We start from the raw sequence: 22,681 nt of genomic DNA, 5'->3' as shown, positions 1-22,681 counted from the left end.
ATATTTGTGAGAAATGAACACCTCAGGGGAACAAAAACACAACGGGTTGGAAGAGGGAATGCAGAAAGAATGAGAAAGATTTCTCATTTGCATTCCAACTCATTTAAAATGGTTTAAAAATGGGCAAACATTTTGGGTGCGGGAGGGCACATGATGATAAAACAACAACATACCAGACAGTTTTCATATTTTTTGAATACAGCTATTTAGGTTGAGCAGCAAACTGCTATAAAAGGCATTGAAAACGTTAGTACAAGCCTTGGCCTTTAGAAGAAAAACACTTTGAATAAGTATATAAAGTAGTGTATATCTTTAAAAACTAGGTTGTCTATCTCTATGGGAGTTGGTTTATAACAATGTTCTAAATTTAACGAGTGTGTTGCCATCCATTTGAACTCCTGAATTTCATCCACATCATCAGCGCTCTGACTGGCTAGAGTGAAGGCCATTTCATCCATTAACATTTAGATCCTGCGGAGATCCTGAAGTTGAAATTATTGTGATGTCAACGAGGAAAGTGTGCTTCAGGATTCTTCAGATAAGAGCAATGCTTTGGGTTATGATGGATGGATGAATGATGCCTATGGTTTATGGTGAACAAACATATTTAATGTTTAATATGCGCTCTTATTAAACTAGATGAGATCTGCAAATTAACACAAACTGTATCAAATCCTAAATTTGTACAATCCACCAATATAAGCCCAAATCCCCTTCAATCTTCTGGAAACTTTGGATACTTCAACCCCATATGCAGCACTTTTTGTATATTTTAAACTCAAATTTTCAATTAAGTGCTAATACAAAACTGAAGCTGGAAGAGTTTCTGCAGAGCATTTGTTTGTAAACAGTAATTTCATCTATACAGATCTTAATTCAGATTTGGCCATTAAGCACAAACGATTCACTTAATAAAAAGCTCCTTTCTTTCTTTGCCTCACTCGCTTTCTTGCGTCTCTCATTGTTTTTGCTTTGGTCTTTGAGCCAAACTTGATTGGATTCCCGAGCAACTTGCCGTTTAAGACGTCTCCATTTATTGCTCTGCCTCTTTTTCTCCTCTTGTTTTTCATTCCCCGTCTATCGTTCTTTGAGGGGAGCGAATGAAAGCGAAGGAGGAGAGCTGTCAGTTTCCCAATCTTTAATGGCCCCAGCTGCATCATTACTCTCTCAACACACTCACACACAGGGTCAAACGTACTTAGGTAACAGATGAAGAAACGAGGGAGGGACGAAGGCCACCGAGGGATTCCATCATACTGGGAGGTTCGCGGCACAAAATGACTGAATGAATGCACTGAGTAAATGAGTGAACGTAGAAGAATAGTGCCCGATAGACCTCCAGCTCAGCCACGATAAACAATCCCAGAATCCACTGTGAGCCTGCGTGAGGTGACACTGTCTGAAACCCATCAGTACTGATGGTGTTGACAGCCAACGAATACAGAACCGCACGGCCCTCGCCCTGAAAAACAGCCTGGTTAATGCAGCGACGTGTGTGGGATGTGGATCAAAGGACCAGGGGGAAAGAGCGAGCGAGTGAGCGGTGGAAAGAAAAGAGGAAGGAAAGAATGAAGGAATCAGAGATTTCTCTTTTCGGACTGACAGTATTCGTATTCATCGGAAAGCTTTGGAAAAAAAAAAAAAAAAAGCTATTTACAACCAAAAACAAAAATCACAACAGTCGCTATTGAGTATGCGACGAATTTATCGCACAGGTGCTCAGCCTGTTGGTTCGTTAAAGTGCAAATCTAAGAAACATCTTCAGAGATAAATGGCTTTCCTTTATCCGGAATATTGCGAAAAGTCAAATAACACGAATCAAAGTGAGCGCAAACAAAGCGAAACGCTCTTCAAACCGGCTCCGAGACATCAAATACCAAACGAGTGTCTCATTCACGCCGTCATTATCATCTGTCATTAAAACCCTGATTAAGACCCTCCGAACTTCATTCAAGTCTTTTACAGTCGGACATTCCTGCAAGCCAAACAATTCTATCATCAGGCACTTCCCTCTCTCTCTTTCTCGCTCTTCAAGAAGTTCAAACGCTTCATCTGGGACTTGCCCTCCCTCCAAGCGACACAGATTGCATACAGAAGACATGACGTCGGTTTGGTAATGAGCCCCTTAGCATGAAAATGCAGCCCGCTGCGGTCGGCCCAGATTAGCATGAGAGATGATGGAGATTAGTGATGGAAATCCTAAACTCAAACAAACTGATTGTTGAGCTCTTCACATCAGACAAGGCTCGAAACGTGACCTCGGCGGCCTCTGACCCCCATCAACCTGTTTTAAAACCGTAGAGGAGAAACGTGAGGAGAAAGTGAGTACGAGAGAGAGCTCTATAGACGCTCGTCCACTGACAGACATCAAAGTGGGACGTGTTGGTCCAGTGCGAGCGGGATGGTGTCTATGAACGTCCAGTGCCTGACAACTTCAGCTTGTCTGTAGCTCTTGAGAAACTCTTCTCGCTCACACACACACACACACACTGGAGAGGGGAGCCATTAACAAACACGCAAACTGTTGAAGAGGCTGATTTACATACTCTTCAAAGCGTGCCGCTACCGTGCCGCCTTCAAAGAGGACAGAGAGTACCCCGAGCTTTTATGCAGGGTGAATAAACGTTTGTAGTTTTATGTCTGAGAAAGTTTGTTGTTGGTTTTTACAGCAAAGTTCTGCCAGCCAAGTTGTGTGCTGGGATTCGATGCCGGGAAAGGGCAAACCATGATCGGTTTTGTGGTAACTGTGCTCATCGCAGTAAAAGCTAGAGTGTATGTAATGCAAGATGATCCTCAGTGTGGTTTCTTCTGTGGAGGTAAGGTGTGGAAATCTGTCATGTTTAATCAGAATCACTCTTAAAGTGATTCCTGCAAACACAGGCAAAAAACGACTGATCTGTGACCTGAACAAACTGGCACATCTTTCACACTGCATCTACTGAAAACCCATTTCTCTATCCCTCATCTTAAAGTGCCCCTATTATGGATTTTTGAAAATTACCTTTCAAGCAGTGTGTAACCCAGCTCCAAGTTAACAAAAACGTCCTGCAAAGTTTTAAATCTGTTAAAAATAAAGTTATTGTCTCTCAAAAGAAAGAGTCGACTCAATCACTGAAATGAATCGTTTTTAAAACGAATCCCAAGCCGTTTCATGTTGACATCAACATGAAACATTAGCATATTGGCCGCCCACTTGTTGGTCTTTTCGCGTTGGTCTGAATGAAAATGCAAATTGATTCTTTGCCACTAGGTGCTGCTTTTATTTTTAATAGCCATTTCCCCGGTAACGCTGTACACAAAGCAGCACTGAGCGCACAAACGCTCTTTTATCAGGCATTACAATCATGAAGTGAAAATAAGACCAATCATCGCAGATTAGCGTCACGCAAAGGAGGGGTTTGGAAAAAGGAATAGTTAAACGAATCGTTTGGGAGTCGTTGAGCAAATAAGGTAAAAATAAATGCATATTATAAGACAATGAAAGTGTTTTTTGACCTTGCATGCATGTCAACCTGTTGTTGGGGACTCCCAAAACCAAAATATGAACCTTTCATTACCCATAATGGGGGCACTTTAAAGAAAATTACTGAGTACTTTAGCAGATCCACCAGAAAATTTGACCCAAAAAAGTCTTACCTTTCTGTAAGCATTTTTTGGCACTTTTTCAAACTTTGAATAATATGAGATCATACAACAATAACAAATAGTAGTAGTAGTAATAGGAATTTATTATAGTGAATTATTACAGTTGTTATTTTTTTATAATAATAATAATAATAATAATAATAATAATAAACAGCAATTAATATACAACAATTAGGCCTACTACTACCATTAAAATGACAGTTATTGAATTGTCCAGCATCTTGAAATAAATTCTGCTGATTTGCAAAAAAGGGGTAAAATTACTAAATTTGATCATTTGAACAAATTTTGTTAAAAAAATATTTTCAAAAATAACAAAAACTATCATACAGTTTTTCACGAAATGGAAAGTGTTCAAATACTCAATTTAATGCCAAAGAAATATACATAACCATGTTTATAAATAAGCATTTTTGCTTCAGATAAGTTAATAATTTTTTACACTGTTGTTTGTTTAATACAGTAACACTATTTTAAGGTGTCCTTGTTACACGTTACATGTACTTACTATTATAGTAACAATAATTCATGCAAGTAACTAAGTCAAACCCTAATCCTAACCATATAGTAAGTACATGTAGTTAATTAATATTATTCCGTACTTCAATGTATATTTATACTGTAACAAGGACACCTTAAAATAAAGTGTAACCAATACTACTACTACTTTATTGACACTAACAGCAATGGCAGTAATAGTAGTAGTTGTTGTTAATAGTTATGAGTTATTTATTATTGGTTTTCAAAAAAAGGGTGTTGAAGGCATAGCATGAAAAACAGACTGTTTAAACGTTAGGAAAGACTGAAAAATGGTCTTTAAACTTTTTCCCTAACCTAAGTGTACCTTCTTAAGACAAAAGAAATAAAATGGCAAATTCATGGACAACAAGCTTTACCCTGATATTTGTGCAGACTGACTCCCACACACCTGATGCCAATAAATGCAAACCACTGACAAAGAAGATCATAGCCGCACACCCTTAAACCCTGCAAAGCTTTTCATCATACTCTTCGATAAACACCCTCTCTCACTCCCTCCTTCTCTGCAGAGGCTGTCTGACAGTCCTGACCACAACCATTCAATGTGTGGAGGCAGAGAGCTAGAGAGAGAGAGAGAGAGAGAGAGAGGGAGAAGGGAATATTTTGTGCAGGGTGTCTAGACTATATTCATGATCAATCTGTCTGGCCCTGCTGTAGACAGAGAGATGGCAAACTCGATTAGACTCTAAACATTTCCTCAGATTCTGTCTCGCTCTCAGCATATTTCGTCTTCACTAACGTCTATCAGCATCATTCCTCTCTCCCTCTAGCAGTATATGGCGGCTGTTTGTCTGCTGGGGAAATGAGCATTACTGCTCTAACAGCTCTGACTGAAGACACCCCTCGGAGCAGAGGGAACACAGGGGAGCATGACACGGCAAGAACAGATGACTGATTTCAACACAGCCAGGACAGAAATACCCAGACGGAGCTACGTGCTTTTCTGACTTTTCTCTCTCTTTTTTTTTTGTCTGCTCTGGTTTCCTCAAACTTAAGACACAAAAGATTTACGGTAGATCAAAGCTGACTGGCTGCCACGTCTCACGCCAGGGGCTGGACAAAATATTGAATATTCGCCATGAAAGTCGCACACTTGCATCATTACAGAGCGAATACATGGGTCAATGACATAACAGCAACCATTAAAAAATAAAATGAAAAATCAAGATTAAAACACCTGCAAAGTTTACAGAAAAGTATCATTTGCATTTGTTGGTTTCATATGATTGAGTCACACCACATGACATTTTACAACCTAGACTAAAAGTGTCTTGTCAAATGAACAATTTTGATATATTTTATTAAAAGAATTAATAGTAAAAGAGAATGCCAATCTTTAGGCTTTCATCTTATCATGCTATCAAGATAGCTGTATCAACCTTACATTTTTTTTTTTACTTTATGCCCCACCCAAAAATATTCAAACAAAATTTAATTTAGAATTTAAAAATATGCTAATCTTAGAAGGTGTATTCAAGTTGTTGTATGAGTAAATTTAATTTTTTTATTTTATTTTAGAAAAAGAGCAAATAACGAGTGTGTCATGTCATTGACCCATACATAAAGATGAATGTCAAATGCTATCGAAAAGGCTGAAAAATATCAAGATATTTTAGCTATGTGACCACATCCTATGTTGCACACAAACACACATACACACACATAAACACAGAGTCCCTCTCCGCATTTCAGCGTGCAGAGACACCACTTAACACTCATCTCACACTCACACCCTGCAGGTGGCTTGGATACAAACGCCTCAGGAATTCAGATGAGAACTGACCGATGAGAAGCAAGAAAACATCCTGCTGACTTCATCAGAACCAGAACACAGGCAGATCTGAGTCTGAAGCAACAATGTTAGAGAGATGGACTCACAGCTGAAGATGGCAGATGCAGGATGCTGGGTGGAGATGGGGCAGTGCTCCTCATCACTGTTGTCTCCACAGTGGTTGAGCTGATCACAGACCTGCGAGCCCAGGTTCAGACATCTGCCGTTAGTGCACAGGAATCTGCACTCTAGGGACAAACACAGAAAACCACAATGACTCATTTTCAAATAGGTTAATCAATAACAATCAGGGTCAGTCTCTGGTTTTCTCATCTGCTGCATCAGGGCTTGTCAAATTTCCATCCTTGGCTTGTTCTGGCCCTTGTGATAGGAAACTTATAACTAAAAAAAAAAAAAAAAAAAAAAAAGAAAGGCGGTTTGAGCAAAGTGGATTGCACTACTGTTCAAAAATTTGAGGTCAGTACGATTTTTTTAAAAGAAATTAATTTAATTTTAATGATGCATTAAATTGATCAAAAGTGACAGTAACAACATGCTACAAAAAAATCGTTTCATATAAATACTGTTCTTTTGAACTTAAAGAATCAAAAAAAAAAAAAAAAAAAGTACCACAGTTTTCACAAAAATAATAAGCAACACGACTGTTTCAACACTGATAATAATAAACCTTATTTCTCCAGCACCAAATCAGCATATTAGAATGAGGATTATGTGACGCTCTGAAAACTGAAGTAATGGCTGCTGAAAATTCAGTTTGCCATCAAAGGAATAAATGACACTTTAAAATATATTAAAATAGAAAACATTTATTTAACAGTTATATTAGCAGTGATAGTTTAGAGTTCTATACAATATTACTATTCTGCAAAATGGACTTTCAAAAATATACAAAACTGCACTGACCCCAATGTGTGTGTTCTTACGGGGGTGTTTACTATGTTATGGGGACCAAATGTCTCCACAAGTATAATAATACCAGTACATTTTCGACCTTGTGGGGTCACAAGAGGGAATATTTTGGTCACCACAAGGAAACAAGCTTATAAATAACACAGTATTACATTTTTGTAAAATCTTAAAATGCAGGAAGTTTTGTATGAGAGGTAGGTTTAGAGGTAGAGTTAGGGAAAAACTGCTACACATATGGAATATGGAATGTGCCCACAAAACATAAAAAAAAAAAACTTCTCAACAGCTAAAACACTAGGACATCCTGTGAGGATCTGAAAATGCTCAGCTGCAGGAGTTTGTGGGATAGTTTCACTGGGCCAAAAACTTTACAGAGATTTGTGGATCTCAGGCGGCGAAGATCCTCTATATGTAGGTCACTGGCTTTTATAAATGATCTTAAAATAAGTGTTCCTGCAAGCATGCTTTTAGAGAAACTCAACATTGACCTGATAACGATGGATATTCAGCTGTATGGAAGACTCTTCACTATACAGCATTAACAGAGGACCAGAATGCAATGCAAACCAGACAGTGATGGCACCAGCACTATAAACAACTTATCTGTGTGAGGAGGAGGTGCTAGACCAGGGATAGGCAACGTCGGTCCTGGAGTGCCGATGTCCTGCAGAGTTTAGCTCCAACGCTCCAGGACCGACGTTGCCTACCCCTGTGCTAGACAATACCAAAGCACACCCATGCAATCTCTCACAAGGTGTGGTGCAGCCCAATGCGGTTTTAAAAATGTTATGATCTTTAGACAAACAAATTAGCAGTTCCTTGCCCTACTTACACCTTAATATAGCACGAGACATGAGACAATCCCAACATTCACCTGCACAAAACAGCAATAATCAAGAAAAAAAATAGGAGAGTCAAGACATAAGATGACAAGATGAGAAGAAACTAGTGAGCAAAAGAACAGAAGTGGACAAGAAGTAGATGAGACAAGAAAATGGGAAACATAGGGAACAGACAAGATGAAAAGAGAGGAGAAAAATGATATTGGACAAAAGAAAAGACAAGACGAACAGCAGAAGATAAGATTAGAAGCAGATGATAAGAATATAGCAAAAAGTGAGAGGAGACATGATGAGCAATGGGGAGACCAAATAAAAAAATAAAAGACACCAGAAAAAGAGGAGAGAGAGTAGATGAGACAGGATGAGGAGAGATTAGACCAGATGAGAAAAGATTCAAGACGACCAAGAAGAAGTGAATGAAAAATGGAGAATAGAGATGAGAAATTAGAAAAGACTAGACAAAAGACAAAAAAAAAAAAAAAAAAATTGAAGAGATGTAAAGAGAAGATGAAAACAACGAGAACACGTGAAATGAGAAGAGTTTTTTTTTTTTTTTTAAAGTCCAGAAAAAAAAAAGAAAAAAAAAGAAAAAAAAAGGAGGACAGATGATATAAGAAAAAAGACAAGAGGAGAGAAGAGACTCAACAATATGAGGAGACAATTCAATACAAGAAGAGATTAGACAAAACAAGGCTGGAAGAGACGAGAAGAGAAAACAGAAACAAGATGACAAAAGAAAAAGAGGAAAGTACAAGAGATGAGACAATGAGAAAAGGAGATGAGGAGAGACGAGATCTGACTAGAAGAGAGAAGATTAAACATGAGAAGAGAAGAGACAAAAAAGAGCTTCAGAGTCATTATAATGTCAGTAAAGTGGCATATTTTTCCAAGTCCTGTTCTGCAGTGCACTAGACTGTCAAACTGTGGTTTAGTACACAGCCCAGCCTCCACCGCCCTCCACCCATCTCGCACTTTCTCTGCATTCCATTCCAGGCAGGGGAGAGAAATGCAGCCTGTCGGAGAAATGGAGCAGAGGAGTCTGGGAAGGGGAGGGGGAGTGAGAAACCAGCTTTGAATATTAGCGCACACACACACAGACCATCATGAGTTTGTAAAGCACAACATGACCCTCCTCATGAACATAATCTTCACCGCTGGCATAAATCATTAAACTCACGTTCACGCCAACCGATTATCCTGCTTAATGCCAGCACTGAGGTTATAAACCTGATCCGCCGCTCACCTGTGAAAGCATTGGTGGCCGGTAGGTCAGCCTCCTGCATACTGCTCCTGCCGCTCGGCCTGTATGCGTGTGTGTGGACCCACGTTATTGGCTCCGATCGCCTGAGGGCTCCTGGGGGCCAAACAGCCGCCGTGCTGCCATTCTCACCTCATAAGTCCATGGCTCCTGCTCTGGCCGCTGCCCTCTACCTCCACGAAAGGGCAAAATAAACTCAGGAGAAAGGTGGAGGGGGGCTAAAAAGTCTTCTGTGACAGACTAGGGATCTATTCAGCAGGAATCAGGGTGGGGTTGCCAGGGCAACCAGCGCACCGATTACCCTCCCAGCCAGAGCCAGCCAGCCATAGCTGAGTGTGAGTGAGCGAGCGAAAGATCCAGACAGGTACTTGATTCAGAGCAGGTGTCTGATAGCCGATTCAGGAAGGGAACGTATAGCTGCTGCCACTCGTCCTGGGTGGATAAACTCTTCTCAGCGTAGCAGCATGCTAATCAATGCGCCCCACCTCATTCTTCAGACCGCAAGCTCCCTGAGAGAGACAGAGACAGAGACAGAGACGGAGAGAAAATCAGTTGTGTGGCTGAAATGCATACAACCAAAAATTCACTTTCAGAATTCGCTTACAAAAGTCACTATAGTTTCCTCTAAGATTTACTACAGCTGTTTTACTGGAGTAAGTACTACACTGCTGTTCAAAAAGTTTGGGTAAGATTTTTAAATGGAGTCTTTTATGCTCATCAAGGCTGTATTTATTTGATCAAAAATACAGAAAAAAAAAAAAACTATAATATTGTGAAATATTCTTGTTTATTGTTTGTTTAAGTTTATTATCATCCTTTTGGAAATTCTTTTTGTATCCGTGGCAACTCCTCTTCGACAACAATTAACAAATACAAACTAAACATCAACAGATTACAAATGAATAGAACCAGCATCAAACCACATCCCCTTCACAACATCAGAGTCACTGCCATAGATGTAAAAGTGACAACTGTGAAATCACAAAAGTTTATTTAACAGAGCTATACTGGAGGATATAAAGGATCTTAATAATGGTACCCTGTAACTTCGACCAGATGGTAATAACTCATATGCACCATAAAGAGGATGTGATGCATCCCGAAGAATTGCACGGCTTTTCCTCACAGCTCGAATTCACATAGTTTTATCATACTATGCTGTGTTTACCTGCAATCTTACTGGCCATATTAACAATTTTATTTAGTTTGTTCTTATTTACTACAGACAGTGAGAAATACCAAGCAACAAAGCTGAAAGTCAAAAATACTCCACAAATGAACGATAGAATAGAGCCAACAAATGTGTACCCGCACCAAACTGTCGACACTTACGCATGAAATACAATCGTTGCAACCCTCTCTTATAAACAACTGCTGTATTTACATCCTATGTCAGTTTTTCATCAATGATTGTCCCTAGATATTTATATTCATAGTAATTTCTAATATAGCTGTCCTATTTTAATATACATTAAAATATCATTTAAGCCATTACTCCAGTCTTCAGTGTCACATGATCCTTCAAAAATAATTCTAATATGCCGATTGATTATCAATGTTGAAACTGCTGTGGTGCTTAATATTTTTTGGAACCTGTTATACTTTTTCTTTTAGATTCTTTGATGAATAAAGTTAAAAAGAATAGCATTCCATTTATTCAAAATAGAAATCTTTTATAAGTCTTTACTATCACTTTTTATCCATTTAACACATCCTTGCTGAATAAAAGTATTAATTTCTTTATGAAAATGAAAGAAAAACAGTTGCTGACCCCAAACATTTTTTACATTTCTAAAAAAAAAAAAAAAAAAAAGGTGTCATATCGCGATATCAATGTTATAGCAATGCAATGACGTATTTACTAGGGATGCACCGAAATAAGCAAAAAGACCAAATAAATTGTACCAAACAATGACGTGACGCCAAACCACGAGGGAAATCTGCGCTGAAACTGTTACTCATCAGTTGCTCAGTAACACTTATGAATTTTTACAAGGCATGTGACAATGTGATACGTGCATCTTCCAAAATCAGTAATGAGAATAATTTATAAATCTGCTGCCATCAACAAAAAAAGCACTGAGGACCTCCTGCGGGTTTCCGTCAAAATAAAAGCTCCATCAACATCCATAAATGTTAGTATTGTAATATTACTGTTGTTCTGTTAAATAAAAATTAAAAAGACAATAATGATGATTATTACAACAGCTCTATTAATACATTTATTATAAAGTTCACACAATGTTCAAATTGGGATCTGTAATATTTTCTAATGTTTTAAAAGAATTCCCTTCTGCTCAGCAAGGCTGCATTTATTTGCAAGCCAGATTCAAGAAGGGGGGTCTCAAAAATGGCCACAAAATATTATTTTACTAACTTATTAATTTTAAGTTAAATTGTGCTTTGTTTGGTATAATGTCTGCTAGAATGTTAAATGTTCAGTGTTAAATAAGTACTTTTAAATTGTTGTTTTGTATTAGTGTACAAATGTTTAAAAAATAATTTATTCCATGTAGTGTCCATTTCATTCATTTAACATTTAATATTGGAGGCATCCAAGTTATTTGACACATTTAACATTCTTTAAAAAAAAGTAACAGTTACTTTCCCTGGTAATTGGTTACTTTTATAATGATGTAACTCAGTTACTATTTGTGAGAAGTAACTATACTAGTAACCATATTTTAAAGTAACTTGTCCAACACTGGTCACTACAATTGCACTACAATGCTGCTTCCGTCACCTAATGATAATAGATTTACACTTCGAATTAGGTAGTCTGTCATCAATGACAGTAGCTCATTGGAAAAGGATGGAAATTGCCCTTCATTGTGTTTGCACTAATAAATGCTGCTGCCTGCACTAATAAATGCTGCTGCCTGCCAGCTGCAATCACCAATAAAACGTTGTTCCATATTTTTTTTTGCATATTGTCATAAATATCATTATCGTATATATTCTTGAAATATCGTGATATAATTTTGAGGCTATATCGCCCACCCCTAGTACAGTATGTGCAGAATTATTAGGCAAGTTGATATTCTGGTCATTTTTTTCCCCCAAGAACATTTTACCAATTCCAAACCACAATCAATCTTAATAACTACTATTGATTTTGTATTTAATCATTTATAAGTGATATATAATTGTCCATGAAGGCTGAAAGTCAAAAACTTCTTATTTCAGGTGTGCAGAATTATTAGGCAGGTTTTCTTTTACAGATAAAATGAGCCACAAAGAAAAAAAAAGATTGAACTCAACAATAAAAGTAAAAATTAAATTAAATTAAATTAAATGCCCATGAGAAAAAGATACAATACTAATGCAATTATAGAATTAGCAAAGTTAAGGCATGACCATTGGGAAAATAAAAATAAAAATTTAAATCTTTCTGATCCCAAACTTTTGAACGGCACTGTATGTGGAATCTTGTTTAGGGGTTGACAACGAATCAATTAACTCACTGATTCACTGGGTTGATTTGATTCGATTCATTTGATTCAATTAAAATGGAGAACAATTCCATTTGATAGACAATTTGAATTAGTTTTTTTTAATTCTGTTACATGATCCTTTTAGAAATCATTCCAATATGCTGATTTTCTTCTTCTTATTATTATTATTATTATTATCTGTGTTGTGCTGCTTATATTTTTTGATGAATAGAAAGTTCAAAAGAACAAAGTGCACTAAAATAGGAAATAGCATTTGAAATCGAAATCTCTTGTATAATTATAAATGTCTTTACTGTCAGTTTTGATCAAATCAATGCATACTTGCTAAAAAAATAAAATCATACTGACCCCAAATATTCAAACTGTAATAAAACAAGGCCAGTATCAAAGTACCTTCTACTACTAACCCTGAACTGTTGTTTTTCTCCAAAAGTAATAAAAATGACTGGTTACCACCATAGCTGTAGTCATCTAAGATGCTGTCTGATCTGGCAGACAAGTTCTGAGACAGACAAATAAAAAAAAAAAAAAAAAAACAGACCCAACACAAACGCAACATGGGTGTTTCATTAAGCAAAATTAGAAACAGCAGGGGTTCAACACATCAACATTTTATGATCTTACGGCACATCTTTACCAGCAACAAAACATCAAGTTCCTGTGAAGAGATGCCCATTAGCGTCTACAATCCCCAGCAGGAGCGTCAGCCGTTAATGACTGTTACATAACACACTAGAACACTTTACTGGACACCGAGTTATCACAAGCCACAGCTAATGTTTCTGTGGCTTAATATCATTGATTTAACATCTCAAAAAAAAGAACAACTCCATTTTCATTTGGAGAAGACTAGAGCAACGGACGAGGCAGTACGTGTCCTCAGACAACCTTTAAAGCTCTCCGACATCCCAGCGGACGCGCGCTGAGCCCAGATTGCCGACTACACATCGGCTGTGTTACTTAGAAACACGGCAAGCCCTCACCTCGTCTGACCCCTGCCGCAAGCCACACCGCGAGAGCACGGATCCAGCACACAATAAATAATATTCCACACGTGAAACAGGAGAACGTCGTCCAAATCAAACAAAGACTGAGACACACACACACACAGTCAACCGAGGTCGTTTCAGGACACTACTATGGCCATCACAGATAAAACAGATGAACATCTGCCAGATGTTTAGATTTACTTTTCTTCATTGTTATCTTTTTGTTCCTCCAAGAGTCCCTTTCCTAAGTGGTCCTCCTCTCACAGTCGAGAGTGAACAAGTATCTAAGGATGTGTTCAGACTGGAATGTAAAAAAACAAATAATCTAATTATTTTTAATTATCAACTTCTATTAAAATATCCTGACATATACTGACCAAAGTTAAAATTCTATCCTATAAATAGATATATAAATACATAAATCATCATCATCATCATCATCATTATTATTATTAAGAATTAAATATATTGACATTGCAAACCTATGGAAACTATTCTTTTCTAAATTCCATAAGTCAGTATAAAGTCATAATTATTTTCATGTCATGACTGCTAACAATAAATTGCAGATATTCAAATTCAATACCATTTTAAAACCTGCCATTTAAATGCTACAAGTGAATTTAGAAATCACAATATTATAATGTACAGCATGAAACTTATTTATTTTGAGACTTGCTAAAGACTATATTTAACAGTATTAAGTTAAGTGTTTCTAAAAATCATTTTAAAACTTGTTAGATGGCAAAGGTAGCCTATATACACAATTTACAAATACCGCTAAAAAAAATAAAAAAATAAAAATAAAAAACACAACAGGTAACCAATAAGACACCAATAAGTCAAATGTAAACTGAACCATTCTTTTATGAGCAAGAAGTTGAAAAAATAAATAAAGTTTTCCCTTACAGACAATTTTTATTTAAGATGCTAACTCAAAAAAAACGAGCTCATGTGATAACAAAATGTCCCTGGAATTTTGAGTGCTTCCTTTGGTGAAGACATTCTTTACATTTCTGAGATTCAAGTTGTTTAGAGGAAAAGATGTTCTGAGTATATCATTTCTGGCCAATAAAATGACAGAAAATCATTGCCAGTTTTGGTCCGGATCAATGTCTTATCCCTATCATCAGTTAGAACCACAGAGGAAAACTTCCTCAACATTTGAAACACCAAAACAGGCCGACTAAATTGACTTACATATGCAGAATAGACATTTTTTAATAATGCCGGTATTGCCCAGAAGTTTAATATCAGTGCAAAAAAACAAAAGCAAAACAAACAAAAAAAAAAAAAACCTTAACCAGACATAGAATCACATTACACAGAATCCTCCACCTGAAGAGTCCTAACACACACAGAGTTTGATGAATAGGCTGAACAGCAGCCATGCTGAAAACCACTAAAACGACTGCAATAAACGCCTGCTAAAATATTCTCTGTATCTGTCTGTCTATGTAATGTGATCTCAGCAGGGGGTCTGTCTCTTTCTCACTCTCGGTGCCTGGTTAAATCATGATGAAGCTCTTAGGAACAACTATTCGCTGAACTGAATCATCCAGCCAGACTCAAACATCATAACAGCCCATGTCATTAATCATTAGTAAAAATGACTAATAGCTGCTACCTTGCCTGTCAGTCTGTCGCAAAAGAAACCCCAACAGGGCGATTAAGACTCAGGCATGAAACAGTGGGGTTTTGTATCAGCCTAAATTTGTTTACTTGCCAATAACAACCAGCTGACATTATCCCACTAATTACACAGCTTCATACCAAATAAAATAAAATATTTATTCTCTAGATCATCTTCACACCTTCTGCTAAAGAAAAACTCCATGGTCCAGGCAACCAGAAAAAAAACATCCACTTTTACAAAGTGAAAGGCCACCACATTCATGCCTTGCGGTTAATCAGACAGATTAACCATTTTCCTGCCCATGTCCTAAGCTGACCTGACAACCAGGATCTGCAGGTTAACAAATGATGACTCAGCTGTCTGGGTTAGTCAGTTTATAGATGATATATGTGTGTGTGTGTGAACCAGTCATGTTTAAGTTTTAGTGCCACCCAACTGAGACTCGATATGGTTGACGGGAGACAGAACAAAGCACATCAAAAAGAATTCAACAACCTATTTTAGGTTACAAAGTCAACGCCTCTTGCGAGAGAATTAAAGGATCTAACAGGTAATTCCGTTCTTAAAGGGGTCATATGATGTGATTTCTTGTTTTCCTTTTCTTTAGTGTGTTATGTAGCTGTTTGTGCATGTATACGATCTGCTGAGTTACAAAGCTCAAAGTCTCCCACAAAAGGATTTATTCTGTCTAAAAGGGAAGGCTGATCCAGACCGGGCTAAAACGCCTCATTAAAACACGCCCCCACATGTCTACGTCACGATGTGGAAATATTTGCGTAATGCCGCCCAAATGTTCACGTTGATGCAGCCATGTCAGGGAGAAGCTGTGTTTCTCTATGCAAGTAGGAATCATTGGTTAGTATCTGTTTACAACAGAACAGCACAACAACAAATGTTCAAATTTGTGCAATGCTTTTTATGGACAACCGTATTGTGAACCTAGGAGAGTACAAGGCTGGCTGTGCACAAAGGCTATTTCTATAAAAAAAAAAAAAAAAGGTAAATTCCGACTTTGCTTTGACAATCTGGCCCTTCTGAATCAGCGACTGCAAGTATGTTTTGTTATTGGTTTAAGTATTTGCAATTGACTGTTCAAATGCGGAGTTATGCGTAGTAGAGTAACGCATTGTGAGAGAGTGAGAGAGACAGGGTCACATCACAGTGGAGGCAACTGTAGGTCTGGGTATCGTTCAAAATTATTCAATATCGATACCTTGAGTTCAATACCGGTTCCTGAGCAATACTTTTTTTTCGATACCAATTTTATGAAGATTATTTTAACAAAATTACATTCTCAAAAAACTTTGGTTTTATTTTTTCAGCTTGTTGACATTTATACAGACTCAAAGCCTCATCTCCTCAGCCACTGCACAAAGGAACAAAATATATCCAACACAATAAATCAGTGCAAATAATTTTAATAAAGTTCAAATAGTTTTCAGTTTACACATCTGAACTGCGTGTCCATTTTAAAATGCATAGCTCAGACAGAATCATAATTTCTATTCATTTATTCTAGGTTGTTAAAGACTTCAAGAAATTGAAAATCTTTAACCACTTTCATAAGTGGGCGTTTTATTTTCTTTCACCATGTGTTTTATTATTAAATTCTGTGTTGCAGCATTTCTAATTATTTGAATGCAGAAAAAAAAAAAATTATTCAAATTTATTCTTAAAATAGCCTTATGAAATGTTTTCTTTTTCCTCAGAAATTCTGTGTTCTGTATCTGGTTTTCAAATGAAGGCATTCAATTTAATTTATCTTTATAATCAAACTTTATTTTGGCAAACAAAGGGGGTTTATTAAAATTAAAACGTGGATAAATTATGTTATGTGATCATTACTTAAAAAAAACAGTTTTAATAATTTTAATAGTAGCAGTATGTACATTCTGCTGAACAATATAGTAATATATTTCAGGCGCAGAGTCTTCCAAGTTAAACCGAACTTTTATTTTGACGGGTGGCCGAGAACACCTTTACAGTTCTGAGTGTATACGATACGGAGTTAGTTTTACTCAAATCAAACGGTAAAATGCTCATGAAGTGACTCTCAGAGCAGTTCTGGAGATGTTGTTCATGTGTTTGTTGTCGTCATTTAGCGAGACGGCAGATGCTGAAATCACCGCGAGCGTCACGCGTGCTCCAGTGTGTGTGTAGTAAACAAAACCGCGCGATATATAGAGAGCAGACTGCTCCGTACGCTTTCGAATCGCTCTCGCGGATGTCAAGCATTGATCAATCTTCTAGTCTAACACACCTAGTGCTACAGGCTTATTGGCTCACTGACGAGATTAACCCCTTAAGGCTAGTTCACACTACAGGATTTTTAAGCCCGATTTGCAAGTTAACGAGCTCGCCGACAGGTCGGGCTGTAATCGCGGGGAAATCAGCGGGTGATCGGCGCTCCGCAATCTTTATGTGTGAACTACACAACGATGCATCAAAGAGGCTCACTGACGCGTCGCAGACACCTCACCAATGCCAAGCAAATATCTAGCATGCCAAATATCTGGACCGGTCAGCTGACTCGACATCAAAAAACAAACAACAGCAGCAACTTGGCTTAAAGAAATGTTAGGCTTTTATTTTTGCACTTAAAACTTGCGTCGATCTATAGAACGTGCAGTAGATGCTTCGTCCTACAGAGTGTCTTTCTCTCTTTCACAGGCTTTTGGCTGCAAAAATTATTAACCACCAGATGGTGCTGTTTTCGACACACTCAAAGCTTTGAATCTTTTCCCGAAACAGTCAGAGGAAAGCCTCAGTGCATCATGAGGCTTCATTTGCCCATCACTACCATTCCAATTCTCGCGTGTTTTCATGACAAAATGTGGTTTAGGGGCCGAACAGAGTCGTTGGGTGACAGTTGTTGTCAGCTCATGTAGTGTGTAACCCCTAGTTGCGGATCATTTACATAGAGTCACGTAGTCTGAACAGCACAGCGATCTGCCGACGTGTAAAGTCGTGTAGTGTGAACTTGTCGTTCAGTACCAAATTTCGATACCTAAAGCCAAGACATTTTTCGATACTCGATGGCAATCGAGGCAATTCGGTCGGTGCCTAAAAAGTATCGAACTCGATACCCAGCCATAGTCAACGGTCTTAACCGCGGCTTGTGTACTGCAAATACATACTAACATCACTGTGTCTGTCACGTGACTGTTTCCCTTTCGAGCTTGAACTGATGGTAAAACTAAGGACATTATTAACTACCTTTATATTTACTTTGAAAGCTGAAGTTCGCTATTATAATAAGGGGAGTTACATTTCCAACGAGTGCTTGCGGTGTTCGGCCAATCACAATGCACTAGGTCAGCTGGCCAATCAGAGCAGACTGCGCTTGTCGGAAGGAGGGGCTTTGTAGAAAATGACGCGTTTGAGAGAGGCAGGGCATAGAGGAACTACAATAATGTACAGTATTTGAAAAATAATGTGTTTTTTGAACATTAAAACATGCCAACATATTCTGTTACACCAAACACAAAATAATGATCTTTGAAAAAGCATCATATGACCCCTTTAAGGGTAACAACATTTTATTTAGTCAATTTCATAATAGATTCTGTAGTAAAAATTGTAACAATTTTCTTCTGATGCAAAACAAGTGGTGTTTAAATAGCTTTTTAAATACTCTTTTCAAATGCTGAACATAAAAGATAGTTTTAAAGAATGCTGGTAATCAAACAGTTGATCTCCATTGACTTCCATAGTATTTGGAAGTATTTGGAAGTTTCCTACTATGGAAGTCAATGGGGACTAACAACTGTTTGGTTCTTCAAAATATCTTCTTTTGTGTTCAACATAAGAAAGAAACTTAAACAGGTTTGGAACAACATGAGGGTGAGTAAATACAACACAAATTTTTGGTTGAACTATTCCTTTAACTGGTTGTGCTGTATGTTTCTGTTGTGTTGGATATTTTTGATTCACTAAAAATAACCGATTCAAAAGAATCATTCAATCTGCAATTAGTTTACAGTGGTTGCACTCTATGCTTTTGATACATTAAAAAGAACCGATTCATCAGAGTCATTTATTTGAGAATCGGACTTGCGCTGTGTGTATTTGATTCACTAAAGTGAACCGGCTCACGAGTCATTCATTTGAGAATGATACTACACTGCTCGCTGCATGTTTCGTGCTCTGGATCCAGTGACAGTGTTACTCTGCCATTGAATAAGTAGCGCAGGAAAGACAGTCAGTATTTTTTAACTAGATTGAGCCCACATTGGTGGAAAAAACGCACATGTGAAAACTTTAACTGAACCATACATTATTCAGTTCTGATCTAAAAACAAAAAAAATAGAGTAACTAGTGTAGAGGTAAAATGTCTGGCAATAAAAAGCATTTCTGAAAATGTATACACATAAATAAGATACTCTAAACTAGATATAGACAGAAAAACAGATGAAGACAAGTGAAAAGAACACAAGTAAAGGAAGAAACGCACATTTTACACCACACACGCAGAAACTGGTCTCTGTATACAGACAGCTATAGTTTAGAATAGATACAACAGCATGAATTTATGACAAAATGCCTGTCTGCACAGTGTCAGGACGGATGTTGTTTTGACAGCCTATCATTTTCAGTACAGCAGTACCTGCATTCCTCTTTTTCCTGACAGTCTCTTTTACTCTATTGCGATCCCTGTGTTTTTCGGTCTTGTTTGCCCTTAGCAGTAATTTGAGTGACTGCGCTTAATCCCACCTCTTATGTATTTCGGCCCACCTCTCTTAAGTGAACAGTTTATTTAGCTTAACAATCCTGCACTGCCAACAAGGCAAAAATGTGGGATGTATTAAAGTCTGTTTTATGCAATATGCTGGAGATTTTGGTTGCCTTAGCAACAGCGAATGAGATGACTTCCTTTCTGCACCCAAAAAGAAAAGTGATTACCCTTTAATATAACACACTAAAGTGATCTGAAAACATTAATGGTTTTATTGATCAGATCAGGTCTTACATTGACAACTGCATAATATGTTATTTAGAGCACGGAGATGAGACGCTACATGAAGATAAGGCAAATAAAATCAATCAAATTTGGAGCCATGTGGGTGGAAGACAAAATCAATCCGTCCTCCAAAAACTGTATTGTTCAGACAGCACAGGAACACACACACACACACACACACACACACACACACACACAAGCAAAGCTGAAACACAGACGCAAACAAACACGAGCCTTTGAAGTGAACGTCTAATCAGTTTCAGGATCTCTCCTCTCAGCCAATCAATCGACAGTCCTCTGGGACTCCGCCCACAGCGTCTAGACAGCTAGACCTTTGCTGCTCTACTGCATTCTGCAGCGGTGCACACCGCAGAGGTCATGGAGGTCAAGTCTAGCATTAGCTCAAACCAGACACTTGTTCTCAAGGGGTTTTCCAACATTGAGTAAATCTGTTGATGTGTTTCTTAAGTGTGATTCATGCAACATTACTACTTTTACTTTTACTCAGCCGCTGATTTGCTAAATGTTTGTACATGTGCATTTAATATATTCATTAGATTTAGAAACAAAAGCATAGTAGATTTTAGAGAATACATAAGAAATTAATATTTATTTAGCAAAGATTAATTAAATTGCATAAAACATGAGTAAAGGCATTTACATTGTTACAAAAGATTTTCTATTCCAAATAAATGCAATTCTTTTGAACTTTCCACAAAAAATATTAAACAGCACAACTGTTTTCAATGTTAAACATAAGAAATGTTTCTCCAGATCATGTGACACTGAAAACTAGAGTAATAGCTGCTAAAAATTCAGCTTTGCCATCACACAAATGAATTGCACATCAAAATGTTAATTTAAATATTACTGCATTTGTTCACATAAAAACCATTTGGAAATCTTACTTTTTGAATGGTAGTGTATAATAGTTGCATTGTTTAACACCAGGGTTTATCTTAAATTAGTAATTTCCTCAAACTGACACTGACAACAGCTCTGTCTGACTTTGCTTGGTTGGAATGACGTGTGACCTTCTTTCAGACCTGTGAAGGGTGATTTAGACAACTAGAGATGCTGTAAATAATTAGAGTCCTAAAAGTTTGTTTACGATGTCCTCTAGAAGAGCTGATGTCAAAGTCAAGCAGCAGCATATGAGAGAGAGAGAGAGAAAATATGAATGTGCGAGAGAGAGAGAGAGAGAGCGAGAGAGATAGAGAGCTTGGTGCAGAGTGCTGCAGTGTCCTGTATCAGAACAGAGATCAGCTTTGAAGCATTAGAGAGAGACAGAGACATTACAGGACTCGAACTCCCACTACAGCATTAATGGGTTTCTAACTCACATCTCAATCTCCATTAATTGTTAAATATAAATATACTTGGAATGATAGTGATAATGATTGATCAATAAAAAAAAACAAAAAACAGCAGATTGAATTGTTTTTTTCTCAACATTTCCAGCTGATGAAAACAGATTGACAACTATGAGAAAATGTGAAAAACAGGACCTCATTTTCCTGAAATTATACAGTACATTGTAGTTTTGGAAACTTCACTACGGACAGATGGACATTTGTAACACAACAGACCCGAAGTCCCTTCTTTCCAATGGAAACTCACAGAAAAGTTCTGACGGGATCAGATTTGAACTTCATAGGCGTTAATATAGGATAATTGTGTGAGAATGACCAATTATTTTTAGTTCATCCCTATTTCTGTAGAATTGATGATAATGAATAAGTCAGAAATAATTCTTTACATTATTTAACACTGTAGCCTGTGGCAACCCATAATATGTTTCTTCTAAAATATTGGCAAAAGAATTTTTATAAGCTTTTAGCCTACTTGTCTGGAAAAAGGCAGTTGCTAACAAATGGCTAAATGGGACTAGAGGTTGTGGGGGACTTTAAACGTCATCACACTGAACCGGTATACTCCTCTACTAACTAGTCTATTTTTGTGTGTTTATATCTTGCTCTTGCAAACTATTCAAGCTTTCAGGAAAATGTTTTTTTTTACTGAATGACTGAAAAAGCTGTTGGAAGCTTATACAGTGGTGACATTAAAGTCAGGCAATGTAGTTCATTTAGCTTCCATTTAGTTTTTTAAGGCCGTTTTACACTGGCCGTGCCTGCGATGCGAAAAAGCGAGGTGAATTCTGCTAATTCACGCCTGCACGCTAGATGGCGCCAAGCAACAATACATTTTTTCCTCAGATATGCATCTCGTATATGGATTTAACATCATTTGCTGCACAATATATAGCATTAAATTAAGATAAAGTTTGGTTCGACGCCACAAACACAAACCATCTATAATGCTTACATGAATACATCTTAAAATATAAATCGAGGTACAAATATCATCAAGCTACATTTGAAAATGTATGTGATTAAAGTGGGTTTTTAAGCAAAAAAACCAATAGAGATCTAAAGTGGATCAACACTTTCACGCTACGAATGATCGCGCCTGGTGTGAATAGCTCCACAGGGATCTATTGTTTCGATACAAAACTGCCATGCCAAACATTCGCAACAAATTTTCCCATTCAGAGTGAAAAGGCATTAACTTCTGGTGACTATGTTTAGGCTTCAAAATTTATAAAAGTGTTTATTTGTGAAGATTCTCATGATGACTGGAATGTGTAAGAAACA

General features: G+C 37.4%; 1 protein-coding gene across 1 annotated transcript in view; it reads right to left on the bottom strand.

Moving 5' to 3' along the window:
• Positions 1–22,681, bottom strand: part of ldlrad4b (low density lipoprotein receptor class A domain containing 4b) — a 53,212-nt gene that overhangs the window by 26,331 nt on the left and 4,200 nt on the right. Inside the window, exons 2-3 of the mRNA XM_058748003.1 lie at positions 8,972–9,495; positions 6,064–6,204 (exon numbers count right to left, since the gene is read on the bottom strand). Coding sequence (XP_058603986.1) covers positions 6,064–6,204; positions 8,972–9,011 — 181 coding nt within the window. The 5' untranslated portion in view covers positions 9,012–9,495. The remainder of the gene's footprint in view (positions 1–6,063; positions 6,205–8,971; positions 9,496–22,681) is intronic.

The sequence above is a fragment of the Onychostoma macrolepis genome, chromosome 16 (genome assembly GCF_012432095.1).
Source record: "Onychostoma macrolepis isolate SWU-2019 chromosome 16, ASM1243209v1, whole genome shotgun sequence".
Classification (NCBI taxonomy): domain Eukaryota; kingdom Metazoa; phylum Chordata; class Actinopteri; order Cypriniformes; family Cyprinidae; genus Onychostoma; species Onychostoma macrolepis.
Note: the sequence above shows the minus strand (reverse complement) of the source record. Positions and strands in the feature narration are given on the sequence as shown.